At 40.8% G+C, this 19,713-nt stretch overlaps 1 protein-coding gene across 4 annotated transcripts; it reads right to left on the reverse strand.

Annotated features, from left to right (window-relative positions):
- Positions 1-96: 96 nt before the first annotated feature.
- On the reverse strand, positions 97-19,251 carry LOC140898911 (solute carrier family 2, facilitated glucose transporter member 11). Of its 4 annotated transcripts, XM_073313470.2 has the most exons (12): positions 16,410-19,248; positions 15,735-15,833; positions 13,981-14,141; positions 10,376-10,500; positions 9,530-9,659; positions 9,196-9,344; positions 5,817-6,004; positions 3,792-3,902; positions 2,108-2,209; positions 1,760-1,835; positions 729-856; positions 97-394 (listed from the first exon to the last, which is right to left on the reverse strand). In XM_073313470.2, the coding sequence occupies exons 1-12, from the start codon at positions 16,431-16,433 to the stop codon at positions 188-190; spliced, it is 1,500 nt and encodes a 499-aa protein (XP_073169571.1). In that variant the 5' UTR covers positions 16,434-19,248; the 3' UTR covers positions 97-187. The 4 variants fall into 4 exon arrangements, with proteins under 4 accessions (XP_073169571.1, XP_073169572.1, XP_073169570.1 ...); XM_073313471.2 differs by having other exon boundaries at positions 97-323; positions 15,735-19,251; XM_073313469.2 differs by having other exon boundaries at positions 15,735-19,248.
- Positions 19,252-19,713: the final 462 nt, after the last annotated feature.

The raw sequence follows: 19,713 nt of genomic DNA on the forward strand, positions 1-19,713 counted from the left end.
ATACTGAAAGACACTCATGTTATAGAATCACATAGGATGATCTTCTATGAAGTCTGTTTGCACGAAGAAATGAATATGAATACAGAATAACAGGAGTAAAATATTAAAGCTAACACTCTTTTTTTATATTCGTCTGTGTGTGACACCCTTTTCTGTCCCTTTAAGAAATTACTTCTCTTCTGTCCAGTCATAACTTGGTACATGAGGTATATTTTTCAGAGGGATTCTCTCCCATGTCCTGGACACATTTCTTCCTGAAATTTAAATGATTGAATTCCTCTTTGATTTCCATGACTGATTTGCCTTTTGTTTCTGGAAGGAACCTGTAGATGAGAATCCATGAGATAGAAATGAAGCCCACAAAAATAAGGAAGCAGAAGGTACCGAGGCTTTTCTGAAAACCAAAAGAGAAAATAAAATAAGTTAAAGACCCTTGACTGTTGTAGTTTGGGAATTTTTAAAGCAGATATCTTAATTTCAAATGGTGATCTGGAGGAACATGTTGCACTCTATGAACGGAGCAATCTCTCACTTTTCACCTCCTTGATAAGGGCTAATTTCTGTGGTAAGGCATGTCTACCCCTGGCTAGGAAGCAAGGATGTTATGGTTATTCCAAAACCCAGGTTTCCTGATATGCTGGTGTGTTGTGAGGCCATTGCTTTGGCACAGAAATATTCTCCAAAATTTTTTTTTTTAATCAGGCACCCTCACGTTTAGATTCACTTACCACTACATATGGGAAAATCATCCCGATCACATAGAGTCCTACCCAGTGTAGAGACATGGAGATCACTAATGCGGATGATCTGGATGACTGGGTGAAAAGTTCAGGCATGAGTGGGAATGAAGCTCCAGCTGGAAAGGAAAAGATTTCTCAGATTAATAATTAAATAGTAAAAATAAATGTTTGTTCATTTGTAAGATAATTTAAATCCAGTGAAATTTTAGTGTAAAGTTTACCGATATTAGACTGGATTCCAATTTCACACCCGTTTTAGACTGGTATAACTCCATTGACATCAGTGGCATTACCACGAGTTTACACTGGTCTAAGTGGGGGGAAAAACGAATCAGAGGCATTGAATTCTAATCGTCCATGTGCAGTCAGTAGTATTTTTAGTGGTAAGCTCTTTTTTCTGACTTTCCAAGTAGAGGAACTCAGCTTTTTTTCCATTGGTAAACTTCCTTTTTTGATCAGTGTCACTTGAAAGAACTTTTCTTGTTTAATTTTTATTGCAGTAAATAGTCTAGCCACTGACACTAAAGAAGTTATGACAGTGTAACTTATAAAGGTTTGATCCAATCAAGGTCATGCTACTAACATTCACATATAAGAGCCTTTATATTTCAAATTTGATCTACAGTGAGATTCTTAAGAGTATATAGTTAGTAGAATTGGCTTCCAAACAAAACCTCCATTGTAAGGGTGTTTCCCAGGCAACACAGAGCAGCTAGAATGGCTCTAGACTGTGTCAACTCCCAGTGTAGGGAGCGTATTGGGAAAGGAAGGGACATGGTTAGAACATGCTGCCAGAATGGCTATTAGGCCATTCCTAAGGGTGATGGGATGAATAGTAATACTTACTATTAATCTGCACACCAAACACTGTCTATAATTGTGCAAAATATTATAAATATTATATTTTATATTGAATTTAATTTGTTCAGATATCAGTATATAGCCCCTTTATGTTAGTATATTTAGATTATTCATTCTTTTTCCAATCTCTCTCTCTCTCCTCAAATCTATGTACTAACCTGGTCCAGTTGCAAAGATGATAATCAACAAGAAAATTACAGCAATACTGAAGTAGGGCATCCAGAAGAACTGATGCTAAAGGGGAAGACAAAGGGACAATAGACCGTGTTTGTTAATACCTTAATAGACTTCCATGCTGATTTCTTGCCAGCATGGTTTGGAAAACCTTAAGGAGTCTCAGCCTGAAGAAAATTCTCTCCTTTTTTGGAGGTGACTGTTCTGAAAATCACAAATAGAATATTTAAGAACTAACTGAATGAATGTTGTAGATATTTGTTCTTGCAGACAAGAATCCCAACTAGGGAAGCTATTGGTCAAGGACACAGAGAAAGGGAATGTTTCTTTACCTGCAGGGAGAGAGTTGTTGTGAGGACCATGAGTGTCAAAACCATCAGTCCGTATCCCCACAACAGCAGCATCCTTCTGCCAAATTTATCAATGATGAAGCTCTGAAGGGCACAAAATGCAAAAGACACTAAAATTACTTTTCCTATTTGTCTTTTATATTGATATTCTTCACCAGGATTCATCTATCTTGTGTGTAATAGGTCCATGAGCTTGTAATCAGATTCGACTTCACTGGGCTTTTCTATATCCTAGAATTATATTTTGGTTAGGGATGCTGGCATATGCCCTTCTGTCTTTTTCCTCTTCCTGTGTCTGACTTCCCATGAGGCCCCTGCCAATATGAAAACTAGAGCTGTTCAGGAAAAAAAAATCCCTACAAAAAGTTTCAAGGAAAATGATTTACGTAATCACTATGGTTCAATAAGCTATTTGGCCTCATCAGGCAAATCTCCATTCTGAACGCAGTATCTTACTCTGCTGCCTCAAAACTTCCTTAACGGCTAGAGGTTGCCTTAATGGGCGAAGCTAGACAAATTTATATGTGAAATAAGGAACAAATTGTTAACAGTGAGGGTAACTAACTATTGGAACAATTTACCAAATGTTGTGGCAGCTTCCCCATCAATGGAAATGTTTAAATCAAGATTGGATGTCTTAAAAGATATGCTGTGGTTGAAACAAGAACTAATTCAGGCAAGTCCTATGTCCTATGTTATGCAGAAGGTCGGACTAGGATTATAGTGGTCCCTTTTGGCCTTGTAATCTTTGAAAAACAGTACTAGTAGTCCCATTGTGCCAGCAGCTCTTTCTTGTGCAGAACCTGTCTCTTCTCTAGTTTTCACTGATTCCAAATATTTTTCAAGCAAGTTCCTAATGGAACTGGCAATTGGTGTCCCTCTCAAGTGAACGGAGACATGGAACAGAAATGATGTCCTTTTGAGGAGCCTATTCTGCTCTTCCTGTTGTGTAGATGCTCCCTAGAACTCCGAGAAAGGTGAATTCCATTGAATGAGCTCTCTTTGAATAGACACGAAGTGGGATCATGGGGTGAGTAAGTATGTAAGTGAAGAGATAGAATCAGAGGCACATATCCTGAGGTTAAGAGGATCGAGAGGTCTGGTCCTCACCTTTGCCTCAATGCTACTTTGATCAAGAACTTAAACTCCGCCTTCAAACTGGCCCAGAGTAAAGAGTTGAAGTTCTTCTACCACATCTTCTTTCCACTTGCCGAGCTTCACCGTACCTCTCAGGGAGCTCCCCCTATTTTGTAGATGTTCCAGTAAATTGTTTTACTACCAGCAATGTCCTTTATGGATCTGAATGCCAGAGCTTTTTTAAAATTATAATTTCCCTCCATTGCACTGCCACTAGCAGAGGTCCTCCAGCGAGAGCAACGGTCGACGCGCTCGTGTAGGCGAGGCACTAGTGTCTGCTGCTGTTTATTCCGCCATGTCCTCTGAACTTGCTTTGACTAAGGTTAGATCACATGGAGATAGAAATGCTGGCACCTTGTCTATACTCGACTACCTGATGCAGTCAAAGAACAAGAGAGAAGCCCACTACTTCATACTGGAAAATCCTTTTGCAGAAATAGAGCCTCCCTTTTCATTGATTCAGAGAACTGTCCACCACCCAGGTAATGGAAATTTTACATATGCCAACTCCCACTGCAATGTGACTTACACACATTATGGAGGCGCAGAACTCACAGATCCCAGCTCCCAGAGATATGTAGGGGATACGATCTTCAGTAAATCCAGCTGTACGGAACACATCAAAGGCATAGAAATAGATCTGGGAAATGTAACAAAAGAAATAGTTTAAAAAAAATCACTGAAGCACACCTGTGCAAGACTGTTTATGAGTAATGGGCCAGGTAGCAGAGAGAGTGTGTCTCACTCACTAACCTGGTTTGTTCTTAATAATCTAGTTAATATTGAGCTCTTACTCTAACATTTATGTCAAGTTGTTTACGTGGGAACAGATTTTAATAGTTTCAGTGAAGATTAGTTACCTAAAGAGCTTTCCAACTTTGTGGACATAATGAAAGTCCATTACTTTGCCAAGTCACAAAATCAGGAGCTGGGGAATTACAAACTGTTTGAGTATTTTTGGCTCAAGATAGTAATAGAAAAATATTATGATCCTAATCCGTGTTCAACTTCCATTCTGAGCTGTGTAAAGTTTGCCTGTCCTTGTAAGGCATAAACCCCTCACCGCCAGTGTAAATGGAAAATTGAGAATCAGGAGAAAGGAATTGAAGGGTCAAAACCCCTTCCCCGCTTTCACACACAGCTTTCTTTGAAATTCAGGGGAGTTGCACGTGAATGAGGTGAGTAGGATTGAGTCCCAGACATTCAACTGCAGACTTGCAAAATGTCACAGGTTCCCATAGTGCAAATGTACAAAGCCTACTATCCTTAGAACAGAGTCTCAGTTGGTGTAAATTGATGTAACTTCATTGAAGTCAATGGAGCTGAACTGATTCACACCAGCTGGAGATCTGGTCCAATTTTTCTGGCTGCAGAAGGAAGAAAAATTGTATCCTTAACCACGATAATAATAAAAGTAGGGCAGCAGTTGTTTACAGTTAGGCAGGTTTCATGAAAGCTTCATACCTATAGCTGCCCATTCTGCAGTGGCCTTAAGAGTTTTGGGGAAAAAAAGTTAGTGCAACAAACCAGTGGAACGTTATGTTGAAACACAGAACTCACGGTGCCCAATGGTCTTGAAGACTTACACAGGAACATAAATATCGCCATGTTGGGTCTAACCAGCCTGGTATTCTTTTACTGATAGTGGCTAATAGTAGATTCTTCAGAGAAAGGTGCAAGAGTTCATTTGGGTATAATCTCTCAAAATCAGTTCCATGCCACTACAGGGGCCTTGAGCATTGGTGCAGTTCTCTGCCTGTAGCACACAATAGTTTAGTCTCTGGAGGAGGATTGTAATACTTAAATTTAATCCAGGTTATTGGGGGTCAATGTAGAGGTAGCTGGGTGGGGGGAGGAGGTTAGTGGCTTGTAGTGTGCAGGAGATCAGACTACGTGATCTGCTGGTTCTTTCTGGCCTTAAACTCAGCCTAGGAATCCCCGTAATGGACAATTATAGTATAAACTGCCCGTAGCAAAAGATTCTTCCTAATCCCCATCACTTAGTTGCAGACTTGTGTCCTGAAGCAGAGGGTATATATAACTCTGTAAATTACAAATATATATACTGAACTGAGGATGTTTTCATTGTCCATATAAATGTCAAATAATTTTTTAGTCTTACTAAACTCTTGGACTAAGTGATATTACGTGGCAGTGAATTGAGTGCATTAATTATGCATTTTTTCAAATACAGTGTAATCCCTTTATCAGTTTTAGATTTCTTTCCTTTCAAATGAATTTTTTACTCCTCCTACTATTAAGTGTGCATATTGTAATGGACTTCCCCTCCCATTAACTAGAATGTTGGTGGATGTGGTTTGAAAGAGGTTAGGGGATTGGAAAATGTAACAAATGCTTTGTTGGACTGTGTACTTGTCTGTACCTTTAGGGGAGGCGGGCGTTGTTTTGAGTCAGGGCTTTGGCAGCATTAAAGTTTGCGGAATCTTTATACTATGTGAGCTCGCCTCATATCTTTGAATACATCTGGTATTACAATGTGTTGCTTCCTCAGTGATGACTTATAATAATGTTTAAAGTGAGGCAAATACTTAACTGCATTGATACCACTAAGCTGCATGGTAACAACAACAGTGATCAATAAATACAACTGAAATCGCAAGGATCGGTCTTTTAGGAGTTCCAGGACATTCATGGGTTTGATTTTTTTTGTTGTAGCCTGCTCCTTCTCCATATCATCTACTGCTCCTTGATGATTCCCTTCACCCCAAAGCTGCTTCAAAGCTGTAAAGGAAAAACTCTCAAAATTATTACGCAACAAACAGATAAACCCATTAAATTTGTTCGTTGATGTTTTTTCGCCAGCCTTCCAGTCCTTTACTAACTGATCAGTGGATTCATCCAGTCCTCCTATGCGTGGCCATTGATCAGTTAGTTCGAATCCTCTCTCCTTCTAGGTGCTGAGAGAATCCAGATCTTTTGAACTTGGGTTGGAAGCAGAGAAGAAGGGAGGAGGGAACACTAGATCTGTGACATCAACCCACCTGTACTATGGATTAGGCTATGTCAGTGTTCTCCAAACTTGGGACGCCGCTTGTTCAGGGAAAGCCCCTGGCGGGCCGGGCCGGTTTGTTTACCTGCCGCATCTGCAGATTCGGCCGATCATGGCTCCACTGGCTGCGGTTCGCCGCTCCAGGCCAATGGGAGCTGCGGGAAGCAGCGGCTGGTACGTCCCTCGGCCCGCGTCACTTCCCACAGCCCCCATTGGCCTGGAGCAGCAAACCATGGCCAGTGGGAGCCGTGATTGGCCGAACCTGCGGACGCGGCAGGTAAACAAATCTAAATCTATGTAAATGTAAATCTAAAGCAGCCTAAGTTTATAACAATTTAGAATCAACTCCATTAGACTCTCACCCACTTTCTAATGTATAAATTACATTCCACTTATCATAGAACATGAAGGTTGGAAGGGACCTCAGGAGATCATCTAGTCCAACCGCCTGCTCAAAGCAGGGCCGTATACATTACCTCTGAATTTGGGCCACTGAATCTCAGAGAATCTAAGTTGGTATAACTTGTACACAAGGGGTGGGAAGAGATGCAAAAAAATGCTTAATAGGAGGGTCAATCTAATTAGTTTTAAATTAACATTAAGGTACAGCCTACTTATTCTCCCCTTCTTTCACCTCTTTGATGTGTATTATACACTGTCTTAGACTCAAAGGTAGAGAAGGGGGGCCAAACTGAGAAATGATGTGTAAGGATGTGTAATTTATGTCCGTCAGTAGATTGAGTTTCAAAGAGTCTAATTTTCTCCAAGGGAGTGTGAGCAGAAATCTGAAATGATGTGTACATTAGGCCTCCGTAGACTAATTTAGTCTCCCTTAGACCAACTTTCACACATTGTATTGATTTCTAAGGATGTTTAAATTGGTCTACTTTACACAGGGAGGGAGGTGGAAGATCATTGATTTACACTTGATTCATCTCTGAATTTGGCTTGCAGTCAAAGTTTTTCTTGGCATTTTTTTAACTTATCATTAAGATCTTAATTCTATAATCTTAGAAATCTTAATGCTATACCATTACTTCTAGTGAAAATAGAACCATTAAACTTTACCACAGATCTCCTATTTTATAAGTATAAGGGAAAATGTGGTAATTTTTGTGGTAATGTCTTTTGTAAATTTTTTTTTTTAATGGCTACCCCTCAATAAACACAGGTAAAAAGCTCTCCGTTCTTGGTACTCAAATACCTGTAGATGATTACCATGTTTCCAGTCTCTAGGTATTTCTTAGATAAACTGTATATTTTATCACTTTTAATCTTTCCTCAAACCCTCCCGCCCCAGTCTGTCATTTTTGTTGCTCTTTTCTGTACTCCTTTCAATTTGTCAATATTTCCTGGTGTTGAGATATTCAGTTTTGCGAATCATATTAATTGAGTAGTAACACCAGGACCAGATGGAGCAGAGGGTGATTCCTTTCTGCTTCATAATTTAAAGACACGGTTTTTCCCCCCACCCCCTCCAGCCAGAGCACATAGCAACCACAATATCTTGCTTACTGCACCACTATCATCCATATGTCTCTTTTGGCATTTCTTTTTACTAGTTTTCTTCATTCACTGTTGAATTAGTTTTTTCCACCGTGGGCTATATTAACTTATAATTTTTCCCTTGTTGAATCTATTTTTATTTCACACCAATATTTCTAAGCCTTCTTTACTATTTCTCTGTGCTCACTGGTGTTCAGAACACTAAGAGGGTATTCTCTCTAAATCTCTTCAACTTGCTGTTCCTCAACCTCCAGATAATTAAGGAAGATATTAAATAGCTAATCTGTTCATCCATCCACATCTGATCCATTGTTCCATCATTATAATACATATTTATCAAAGTATGCAGTGAATAAGTCAATTACTCAATCCATCAGTCAGTTCTTATGTCATTGTTTGATGGATTGCTCCACCATGCTTTCTATTAAACCCATCCATTGCCCTGTCACTCTTTAATTGAATCAGTAAATATAGGACCATCCGTTCAGTCATCCACACTTCAGCCTATGTGAAGATGCACATGAACTTTGTTCCCTATCAGGTGTTGATAATATCAGTAGCTGTCCTGTTTTAAGAGAAATGTAGAACCCTGACCTCTTTTTGCTCCCTACTTTCCAGCCGTTCCTCATTTAACAATATCTTTTCTGCTCCCTTTCACAATCTCCACACTGCTGGTGTGAGCACCCTTTCCCTTCCATTTCCTGCTGTCTGAAATTATCTTCTCTTACTTCTCTGCCTCATTCATTTGCTTTTTTCTCAAATGTCATTTTTTAAATTTTTTGCTCGCCTATGCCTGTTCATTTCTCTCTTTCTCTGTTGTTGGCTTTATCATCAAATTCTTTAACTTATCTAGTGTCTATTAGGATAGTATTTTGGGATACCATTAGTATGAAAAACTATACAAAATAAAGGTGTCTGATTTCAGCTGGCTTTAAAAAGTGTTTAATTTTAAATACATTCATAGATATCTCAGTTGATTATAGTTACTACCTATTAGTTTGCTGTGCAATGTTGTTGTTGGCTAGTAGTTTAGACAGAAAAATATTTACCTTCTTAACAAGAAAAAAGTTACCGCTCAGAAAACACACAGGGATCAGATCTGTTCAATAGTAAGATACCATTCTTACCCTGTCACTTTTCTGACTATAACCACAACTCAGTATAGCATTAATGTTAATTTTTGCACTAGTTATATATCAGAGTAAAGAAATGATGGCCACTAGTTTTAATAACAATGTTAACCCCCACTAATACTTGTATCTGAACTGTCTTGATGACAGCATTAAGAAAGTACAATGTAGAAGTGGTATTTTGTTTTTTCAAAATGTTGTGTAATCCTTTCCCCTTCCAAGATTCCAGCTTGAGTAACTGGACAGAAGCTAGGAAAAAAGCAGTAAGTTAAGGTGGTCCATGTTACCTTTCTGGCAGCCTTCCATGTCTCCCTTTTGCATCAGTAGGTAGGATGGAGACTCAGGGAAGAATGGGAGAGTGACCAGCTGCACCAATGCTGCGATTCCACTGATAGCCATCAGTAAAGGCCACAAGGATTCAGTTCCTAAAAGTTCACTAGAGAGAATAGGTTAAAACAAGAACCAAAAGAAGGGAAACTTACCAAATGTTTTTGAGTGATAGATAGGGAGACTGAATTAAACTATATGGGATAACAATGGATAGATAGAGAATGAATAGAAAGATATCCCCCACGTCCGGTCCCAGAAATTTAGATGTGAACATAAATATGTTTGTTTTACCTTAGTCCTGCAATTTGCCCTAAGCATTTCCCCATGTTCGCAAAAAACAAGACAGTGACACTTGTAAATCCACGCAGCTTCTTAGGGGAAATTTCTGCCACATACTGGCCATGTAAACTGCAACCCACACCTTGAATAGGGGAAAAGAGAAAGGACAAGTTTGTTTAAAAGAAGGAAAATGTAACTGAAGTCCCACTGAAATTAGTGGGTTTTGCCATTAACTTCGATGGAAGTAGGATCAGTTCTGTGCTCCATACCACAAACTAATGTTAAATGGAGGATTCTTCTGTTTGAGTGGAAATTAAGAAAGATCAAAACTCTTTTTAAAATAAAAAAGAGGATGAATTCTCGTTTACTCCTTAAAAAAATAAGAAATCTAACTGAAGTTGTTCCTATATTCTGTGTAGTCAGACTGAGATGTAATTTTGATAACCATACCTAGGGATAAAAGATATAAGAGGCAAACAGTTTCAGTCTGGGCAGGATACTAGCAGTACGAAGTGAACATTTTATTTATTTATTATTTTATTATTTGCAAACCTGCAATATTTCTGCTGTCAGCTTTATTACCCATTTTTTTAAAGTTCACTCTTCCAACGTGTTTTCCCTTAGCCTGGAATATTATTATGTGGAAAATAGTCTCAAGCAATCAAATGCATTCTCTTATTTCTTTCTCTTAACCCCTTTATCTGATATCCTTTGGGTTATCATCTCTTTTCTTCCCTATAACAATTTATTGACCCCTTTCATTTTGACACTTAGGAATACTGATCCTGCCTCTGGCTTACAGCCTTGCAGGGGGATCCCAACTGATTATTATACAAGTAGAAATCAAACACAACCTACCTGAATTAAAACCACAAAGGAAACGTCCAATCAAAATCATCTCAAAGGACTTTGCCATCTTACTGAAGCCCCAGGAAAATGCAGCTGCTATCAGAAGCAGGTTATTGAACATTAGACATTTCTTTCTGGAACAGCACATAAGAGACTTTCATAAAACTGGCAACACCATCTCTCTCTTGCTTTCCCCAAATACCCTCTTTTTATCCTCTGAATACACAGATAGTGGTGACTTTATCATTGAATCAAGAATTTGCAAGTGGGACCTAGCAGTTGCTTATGCCGGGCTGTTGAACCATTACTTAAATTGATACCGAAATTGGTGTAATCCAGTGATTCTCAAACTTTTGTACTGGTGACCTCTTTCACATAGCAAGCCCCTGAGTGCGACCCCCTTATAAGTTAAAAACATTGTTTATATATTTAACACCATTATAAATGCTGGAGGCAGAGCAGGGCTTGGGGTGGAGGCTGACCGCTCGCGACCCCCACCCCATAATAACCTCATGACCCCCTGAGAGGTCCCAACCACCAGTTTGAGAACCTTTGGGTAATCTAAGCATAAAGTAGACTATTCCACCATATATGGGAACACTTCAGTCAGGTAAAGCAGAGACTGTAATGAAAATTTTGAAATATTATTTCTTCAAAGATACCCATCCCAGCAGATCTCCCACTCATGGATCTGTGCCATTTGCTGGGAATTCTTTAAGTTCAAAGTTCTGAGATTTTGGTTTCTCAAAGGGTATCTGGCACTATCCCTGCAGAGGAACCCCACAGTGCTCTCCTAAACAGTTCTTTTCTGAACACAGTTTATGAAGGACACATCCAGTACAGTTAAAGTGTCTATATCCTTTACCCGTATTTGAATGTCAGCCTCCTTTATTTAAAAAGAAAAAATATTGAGGCACTTACTCCTACCTGGATTAGGTCGCCAACAATCCTGGCAACACCCGTGATCTCCACCCCCCCCCAAATTTTTTGTTTAATCTTCATTTTTATTGGTGCTATCTGTGCTGATTGATGATCGTCGTTGATGCTAGCAGCTATGCTGTATCCGTGAACTTTGACCCATTCTTTTCTTTAGCCTTTTCACTCTTTTGTGCCTCCCTCCTCCACCCTTCCTCTTATGCCTGCTAAGGGGAGAAGAATCCCAGCAACTTCATGAAGCATTCTTAATGCGGTCATATCTCATTCCCCAAGGACATGCACATTTAGCCAGCTTTTACAGGAAGAAGGCTTGGGATGATTTACACCTGGTTGCCTTGGGCGTCTGAGTCTTCAGTATTATCCAATAGGGACTATAACATCTGATTGATAGAAATTCTCAGGGGTGAAAGTAGGCCGTACGGGCCAGTATGGTGTACCGGTAAGAAGCAGGTACTGGCCCATACGCAGCCGACATTAAAGCGCTGCCGCAGGGCTGCCGACAGGGGGAAAAGGGGCAGCTGCCCCAGGGCTGGCGATTTAAAAGGGCCCGGGGCTCCCGGCTGCCGCTACTGTTGCAGTGGCCGGAGCCCCGGGCGGCACAGGCCAGGCAGCGTGGATGGGCTGGCTGGGGGAGGCTCGGCCCCCATACCGGTAAGAGTTTAATATTACTTTCACCCCTAGAAATTCTGTACAATTGACTACCCCCCTCAAGGATGCACTAAAATTGAACAGTATAATGAGGACATACATCAGAAAATCCATCTCCCAGGGAAAAAAGGCATGTGGTCTATACTGCTGGACGAAAGGAGAGATTTTTATACTAGATACTCCCTGAAACTCATTCAACCTAGTCATTCTGAATTTGAGAGCTCATTTTTTTCTTACTTTTAAAATGTCATGGTAATATTCTATATTACTTCCAAAGACACTGCTGAAGTTCCGCCTTAGTCATCCATGGCTGTACTCTTTCTAAGAGACCATGTGTGCATGATTGTGGCTGAGTCTCTTGTTGCTATAATCTGACCAAGCTTCATCTCAAGGTCATATTGAGGCTGATTTGATGTGAAACTTGCTGTGGTAGCAAGCCTGCAGTCAGTTCCATCCAGGAGATATTAAGAGCTCTGTGTGTGTGTGTTTCATTAAGCAGAATTGCTTAGATTCCACCTCTAGACAAGGGTGACGATTAGGTCTATTGGTGTTATACAACCTCTTTATGAATAAGCTTGGGGCCTCCAAATTCTCTTGCCTTCTAGGAATTTTAATTTTTCAGGATGTCTCTATTTTTCCTTTTACTGCTTTAGTTTTTATATATATTTCTGAGTCCCCATATGTTAACCCTGTGTATATACTTAAAAAACCCTAGAAAACTCAAAGGCATTTTATCCTTTTATAAATGTTTTCCTTTCTAAGGTAATTTACACCTTGAATAAATTTCAAGCTACCTTTCGTAGTTGTTCTTTTTCCACTGTGTGAAAAGGATGAAAAATGGAGTAGTGCCTGATACCTATGTTTCATTGCAGGGCTGGCTCTCTACAGCTTTGAGACTGGATTGTTCCCATCCTGGCTTTATGCAGGGCCACAGGCCCAAGAATGGGTGATTGCCAACAACAGTTCAAAAGCTTGTCTCTCTCACCAGCTGAAGTTGGTCCAATAAAAGATATTACCTTACCCACCTTGTCTCTGTAACTGGAGGTAAGTAATTTTCCCTTGGACATTTCATAAATATGTATTTTATTTTCTAAATCCTTCTTAGTTTAGGGCTTTTCCCCCTAGAAACATAACAGCTCCTCCTGAGCCAAACCCATTACTGGATATTATGTTTTCTGGTCATGCGAGTATAGTGCTCATGAAAGAGATTACATTTGATGGCAGTGAAATATGGAATATCCTGTTTAACTACTGAACAGATACATCAGGCAGTGGAAGTTTCTCTGCCCTATTCCACTAACGTACCTTCACCCTGTTTTGGAGGGACCACTTCTCAGGGTGAAAAGAGGAGCTGTATCTCCATTTTAATTCATTCCTTAGTTTCTACTGAGACTTCCAAGAAAGGTGCTAATTTGTGCCAGTTAAGATTATCAAATAAAGGTAAGTATAATAAAGTCAAACTATGCTGATTTACAGGAGCTAAGGAACCTAACGTATTTGTTTTGAATTTAAAAGTAATGGACAGTAATTTCCCTGTCAATGTATGTAGTACATTTGTTCTTGTATCCTTTTGATCAGGCAGGATTAGTCAGACCTCCCTTTGGAGAAGGTCAGTGCCCTTTGTTAATTCACTGGCAGGATGAAAGTTGAGTAACATGAAGTATTCCTTTCCAGAAGCTGATTCACTTACTATTGCAGCATTGACAGCAATCAAAATCTTGTTTCCTGCATGAGATGGCAGAGCACTAGCTAACAGACCAATTTTACAGTCAATTTTAATCTACATTTTTTTTTGCAAAGGTATTAATCAGTATTGTGGACTGAACACTTGGATAAAAGAGGGAAATAGGGAACTGTCACTGAAATATATTCATTAATTGGAGGGATGGTGTGAAATAATGCAACACTTTGGCTAGAAAAATATAGACTATTCTTCCTTTCTATAGGGACAATTGTCTCAAAGCCAAACATAATTTTTCTACTTTGTTATAGGGGACAGTTTTTAAAAGTGCTTTTTACTTGATACAGACTTTCCATATTTTGCAGACAGGTATCTTGAGCTGATGGTTCCCAAGAATCCCGCAATGCTAAAAGTAGAGACAATGAAAGACCACAGTAATGTGAGGGTCTGCTCATCGATGACAGAATGGTATCGCTCTTGCCAAGTGTCATTGATGAAGTTCTTGATGTACTAGAAAGAAAAATTGGGGGGGAAGAAGGAGTTTCATTACCAATTATACTGATCATAAGTGTGACAAATATGATAATATCCAGTACAAACCTTACTGAATTAAATAAAACTTCATTGAATTAAGCTGAAGTATTTTAGGAGATCAGTGTATTAATGCAAATGTTTATGTACTGTTGAGGGATTATATGTATTTCTATGGGGCTGGGGCACGACAGTCCAGGAACTAAGCCCAGGAACTAAGAATAGTGAGGTGTAGTTAGACACATTCACTCAGGTTGTAACACCTCCAATGAGCTACCATCACGTCGAGAAAGGCTTGCATATACTGGTTCAAACTGGATTCTCCAGGGACCAACAGAGAAAAGATTTTTGGTTAAATAGCCTGAGCTAAAACTGTCTCATGGTCTTCTTTCTAATCCAGCAAATAGACTGGACCTCCAGCCCATGGGGAGCCCCAATCTTTATGGAGGGGTGGGAGGTCTTTGGGCTACTGTGGTCCCATAAAACTGAAAATTCTTGTTCTGAGCAAAAACATTTGCATTTTAGTGATGAATGGGTGACTACAGGGAAAACCCCTGTGTGAGGTTTGAAGAACTGTTCACTTGCGAGGGCCCTTGTTGGAGTTGGGGTGATCTCTGGTAAGCTTATTAATATGCATGTAGGTGCTTTTATTGTTTTAATGTATTCTCTGTAATGCTTTTACCTTAAGAATAAGCGTGCTTGCTTATAAAGAGCTGTGTGGTAACCTGTGACTGTTGGCGATTTATAGTGTTGTTTGTCTCTGAAGACAAAGCAGAAGTGCCGATGCTGGTCATGTAGGCAGTCTGCCTTGCTGGGGGGATATCCTGGTGTAAGCAGTGGGCTGTGCAGCCTGGAAATATTTTGGTCAAGTGGGGGAGAGACACATCTCTGCCTAAGAAAGCTGATGCCTGAGGAGCTGGGACCCTACACTGGGTGCTCTTGCTGGACCGTGGAGGGGGATTACAGATACAGGTGCCCTGAACTGTGACAATAAGGTCTTTTATTCTATCTAAAAATTTTAGGTCTAAAAATTCTAATTTAGAAAAAAAATTATATTGTATGTTGAACCAATTCTTTCCATATTCTGAATTATCTTCTTTCATCTGAAGTATTATAATGAAGTTGGTATGGGAGATGAAGGCACTTACTTAGCTATAATAGTTCAGTGCTTAGACTTTAATTTGTACATTGAGTTTCATTCTGTATCTTTGCTTCTTTCATGTTCTAGTCACTATAAGAGACACTTACGCCATCAATACCCATATGAGACTCCCATTAGTAGGGATACATGCAATGAAATAGACGCTTTTTAAAGAGTAGCAACTCACATGAGCCTTCACCTTCTAGTAAAAGTCTCTGGTGTGGTTAGTCTTCTGTTCTTTTAGAAATGTCCATGATCCTGAATAAATTCTGCTAAATTGTCCTTTGGGGTTTTACAAACTATTCTTACTGTTTTTCATGGACAGAATGAGAACGGAAGGAGTTGAGGAAAGAATTTCAAGGTGTCTTGAAGAACATCCCCAGGCCAAAACCTGACACTATGAATTTAGCTGTAGAGGATGCTATGCTTACCATGGAAGGATAGCTGATCATGGAAACTTGGAAGCCATATGAGAAGGTTCCACCAATTCCCAATACAAAAATCATTGGAAATAGTTTCCGATACTGAACCTGGAAGATAGAAGACAAGTTTTTGGTATGTTCAGGGTGTTCTTGGCCTTGCTGCCTCATCCTTGCACATACAAAACTCTTAGAAATATTGTATTAACAGGGGATTTGAACAACAAATCATTCCTTGAAATGCTAAAATATATACCTTAAAAAGCTCTTTAAATTAGAGGGATATTTCTCAGTGTAAGTGTTCTTCAGCTGCATGTGACTGTCAAATATAGGTATTCAGGGTTTGAAAATATTTATTTTGTTTTCTAACTTTGGGTCACTAACTACATTGAAATGAATAACTGAACATTCTTCACTGATTGCATATCTCTGAAAATAGAATAATATAAATTTAGAACAATAAAATTTTGGGAACAAACAGTGTCAAGTACCATATTTCCTTTTCTGATTTTGGGAAAAAAGTGTTAAAATGACTAAATTATTGAGTTTGATTGTCGCTCTAGAAGTACAGGGAGCATGAAAATGAACAGATCCCTTCCAATGTTCTCCCTTTTCCCTGCCCCCCTGCTGGATTTTTAGATATAAATGAGAAGTACTTGGTACATAGATAAATGACAGAGAACTCACCAAGTCTGAGAGAAAGCTGCCCATCTTCAGGGTAAGAGTTTTCTTAGCTCTTTGTTTTGTGGCAGGTCTCTTGAATTAGCAGTCTGGTTGCAGTTGTTCCTCACTAAAATTGTATAATCCAGGCACTAAAAGAAGCTTGTCCATTTGGACCAGTCAAAGTTAAATTTGACTTTGTATTGTTTGCTTTGCATTATTTTCTTTCATGCCCATTGCATAAGGTTCAGAACATTTTAAATGTGTCTGTGTTCATTCTGTATCCTCTTGTAGGGAGATATTTCTCTCCAACTATGAAAGTGTGTTGCCCTTTGTTCATAGACTAGAAACTACAAAATTAATTGTATGCCTAGTAAGTGGTAGCTGTTAATATTTGATTACATAAGAGACATCTGGCTTTGTTTGTTAAAACTCAAGGATTTAGGAAATGATTAATCCTGGAAAGAGACAAGGTGGGTGAGGTAATATCTTTTATTGGACCAGCTTCTGTTGGTGAGAGAGACAAATTTTTGAGCTTACATAGAGTTCTTCCTCAGGTCTGGCAAATATACTCAGGGCTTGTCTACACTTAAAACAGCAGCTACTCTGCCTCCCTGAGATGCGATAGCTAGGGCCTGGTCTACACTACAAAGAGGTTGATGCAAGGCAGCTTACATCGACCTAACTCTGTAAGTGTCTAAACTAAAACGTTGCTCCGACTAACGTAATTTGCCCGCTATGCTGACTTAATAACTCCACCTCCAAGAGAGGCGTAGCACTTAGGTCGACGTAGTGTCAGTGTAGACGCTGTTACTTACATCCACTTCAGTGGCCCCAGGAGGCATCCCACAATGCCCCACTGTGACTGCTCTGGTCACTGTTTTGAACTCTGCTGCCCAGCGGTCAGGTATACAGGTATGTGCATCTCCCCTCTAAAGCCCTGCACGCTTTTGAAATTCCGTTTCCCCTTCGCTCAGCGTGGAGCGCTGACCATTCTGGCTCCACGCTGCAGACGCTCCTGCCTGGAGTATAAAGGAGGTGGTGAACCTCCTGGGCCTGTGGGGAGACAAGGCTGTGCACGTACTGCTCTAATCCTGTAGCAATGTCTCCTTCTGTCTCCCATTTATATGGCCCAGGTGCCCTCTCTGAAAACCCACTTGGGAAACAGCTGATGAGTCACAGGTGCCCTGGCATCTTCCTTCTTAAAGGGCCAGTGTCGCCCTAGGACAGTCCCTGCGTCCTCTTCTAACATAGCTACAGATACATCTTGCCTCCTTGGTTTACTTTTACTTTTTATGTTCTCAGGATCTTGGAGTGTTATATAGATTGCCTCATTCGTATGCCATAGTGATGAACATGGGATAAGTGCCTAATTAGTAGGCAGTTAGATTATATCTTGTTGACTGACTTATTGCAGGTATATTTAGCTGTACTGATGTGTACTACTTCTTTATTACATCCAAAAAACTACATTAAAGGAAAGGTATGATTGCAAAGTCAAACAATAAAAATTTGTAAAATGCCAAATTTGCAACCTTAATTTGGCCCCTTTGTGTGTGTGCATTATATATACATATGGTCTCTAATTACAAAATTTCATCTATTTCACTGGACCCCAGCCTCACCAAGAATGCAGGATGGATGGTGCTCCTGAGAATAAGTCAGGGTTGTGTAGTGAATGAGGCTGTTGTCTGTAGGAACCTTGCCTCATTATTTGTAAATTTTGGAAGGTGTATAGTGAATAAGCCAGGGAATTGCAGAAAAAGAAAGGATGATCTCATTGTTCAACAAGTTTAATGCCATCATGGAGAACTGTATTCTATCCCTGTCATAGAGTTCCTATATGATGCTGGGCATGTCCTTAAATAAAATGTTCACAGTCCCTCATGGCTTCTGTCCCCGTCCCCATCTGCTGCTGGCCCTCACCCGCTGGCTCCTTCCTCTCCAGCTCCTGCCCATCTCTCCCTCTGCTGTTTCCCACCCTCTGGCTCCTGCAAATCCACCTAATTCCTCTGCATTCCCGTCAGACAGCATCTTCCTCTGTATTATGAACACTGGAACTGGAGTTAGAAGGCCCTTGTTCCCTAGGGAGACTTATTGACAGGACACCAGTGGAACAGGAAATGCAGGAAGTTAGGCTGGAAGCAACTGGAAGCCACATGGATAGAGCATTCCAGAGGGTTTAGTAAAGTTCCATTTGTTGAACTGAACTTGGATTCAGCTTCATTCTTTTCAAATAAAACATTGTGGCAATGTCAGAGCTGTGAGTTCTCTGAAGTGCAACAGCTAGGAGTGTGAGCCATGGAGTTTGGTTTGAAGCCCTGGATTCTGAAGGCATAGAACTTGAGACTATGGACCTGGTGGAAGGAGGAGTTTGACCTGTACACAGACCTAGTCAGGCAGGGAGACTGCGACGGAAAACTAAAACGATTTTATCATATTGGGGAGCAAGGCAGAGAGATCTTCACCACTTCTTCAAACCTCACAGCAGGCCTAGGAGCCCTGGGAAACTATTGTTCCCCAAAGCAGAACAAATGTGTGGAGTGACCCAAGTTTTTCAGTACAAACCAGTCCAAAGGGAGGGATAGACCCCTACGTTGCAGCCTTAAATACACAGGCTGCTACATACACATTTGGGGACTTGACAGACTCCCTGATTTGGGACAGGATAGTCTGATGCACTTGGGAACACCATCTGTGGGAGTAGCTGCACCAGGAAGTATAGGTGACACCCAAATTTTATGTTTGGGAAGGCTAGGCATGAGGCACAGAAGCTCCCTAGAAGTGGGAGGGACCATCAGTGCCCAGACGGGGGAACAGCCTCTGCTCCACCCAAGGCCCTGCCCATGCTCCACCCCTACTGCGCCCCAAGGCCCTGCCCCCGCTGTGCCTCTTCCCCTACCCGCCGCGTTCCTCTTTACCCCCTCCGTCTGGTCCCCCACCACTCGCTCCTTCCTGCCTTAAAGGCAAGCAACTTGGAGAGAGGAGGCAGAGAGCAACGAGTGATGGGCTGCGGGGGGGGGGGGGCCTCAAGGAAAGAGGTAGAGTAAAGGTGGGGTCTCTGGGAAAAGAGGAGCAGCGAGGGCAGGGCCACAGAGGAAGAGGCTGAGCAGCGACAGGGCCTTGGGGCAGAGCAGGGGTGGGGCCATGGTGTGGGCACCAGTGGTCTCCCCACTTCTTGGGAGATTCCGACAGCAGCGCTCCAAAGGTGGTAGGCTGGCATCCGCATCTGACATTTCTTGCCCCTTTTGGGGAGGCTTGGCTTAGCCTCCCCAAGCCTCTTGTATCCACCCGCCCATGTCAGGAAGGCAATCTCCTATCAAACACATGC

The sequence above is a fragment of the Lepidochelys kempii genome, chromosome 15, assembly GCF_965140285.1.
Source record: "Lepidochelys kempii isolate rLepKem1 chromosome 15, rLepKem1.hap1, whole genome shotgun sequence".
NCBI classification, from domain to species: Eukaryota; Metazoa; Chordata; order Testudines; family Cheloniidae; genus Lepidochelys; species Lepidochelys kempii.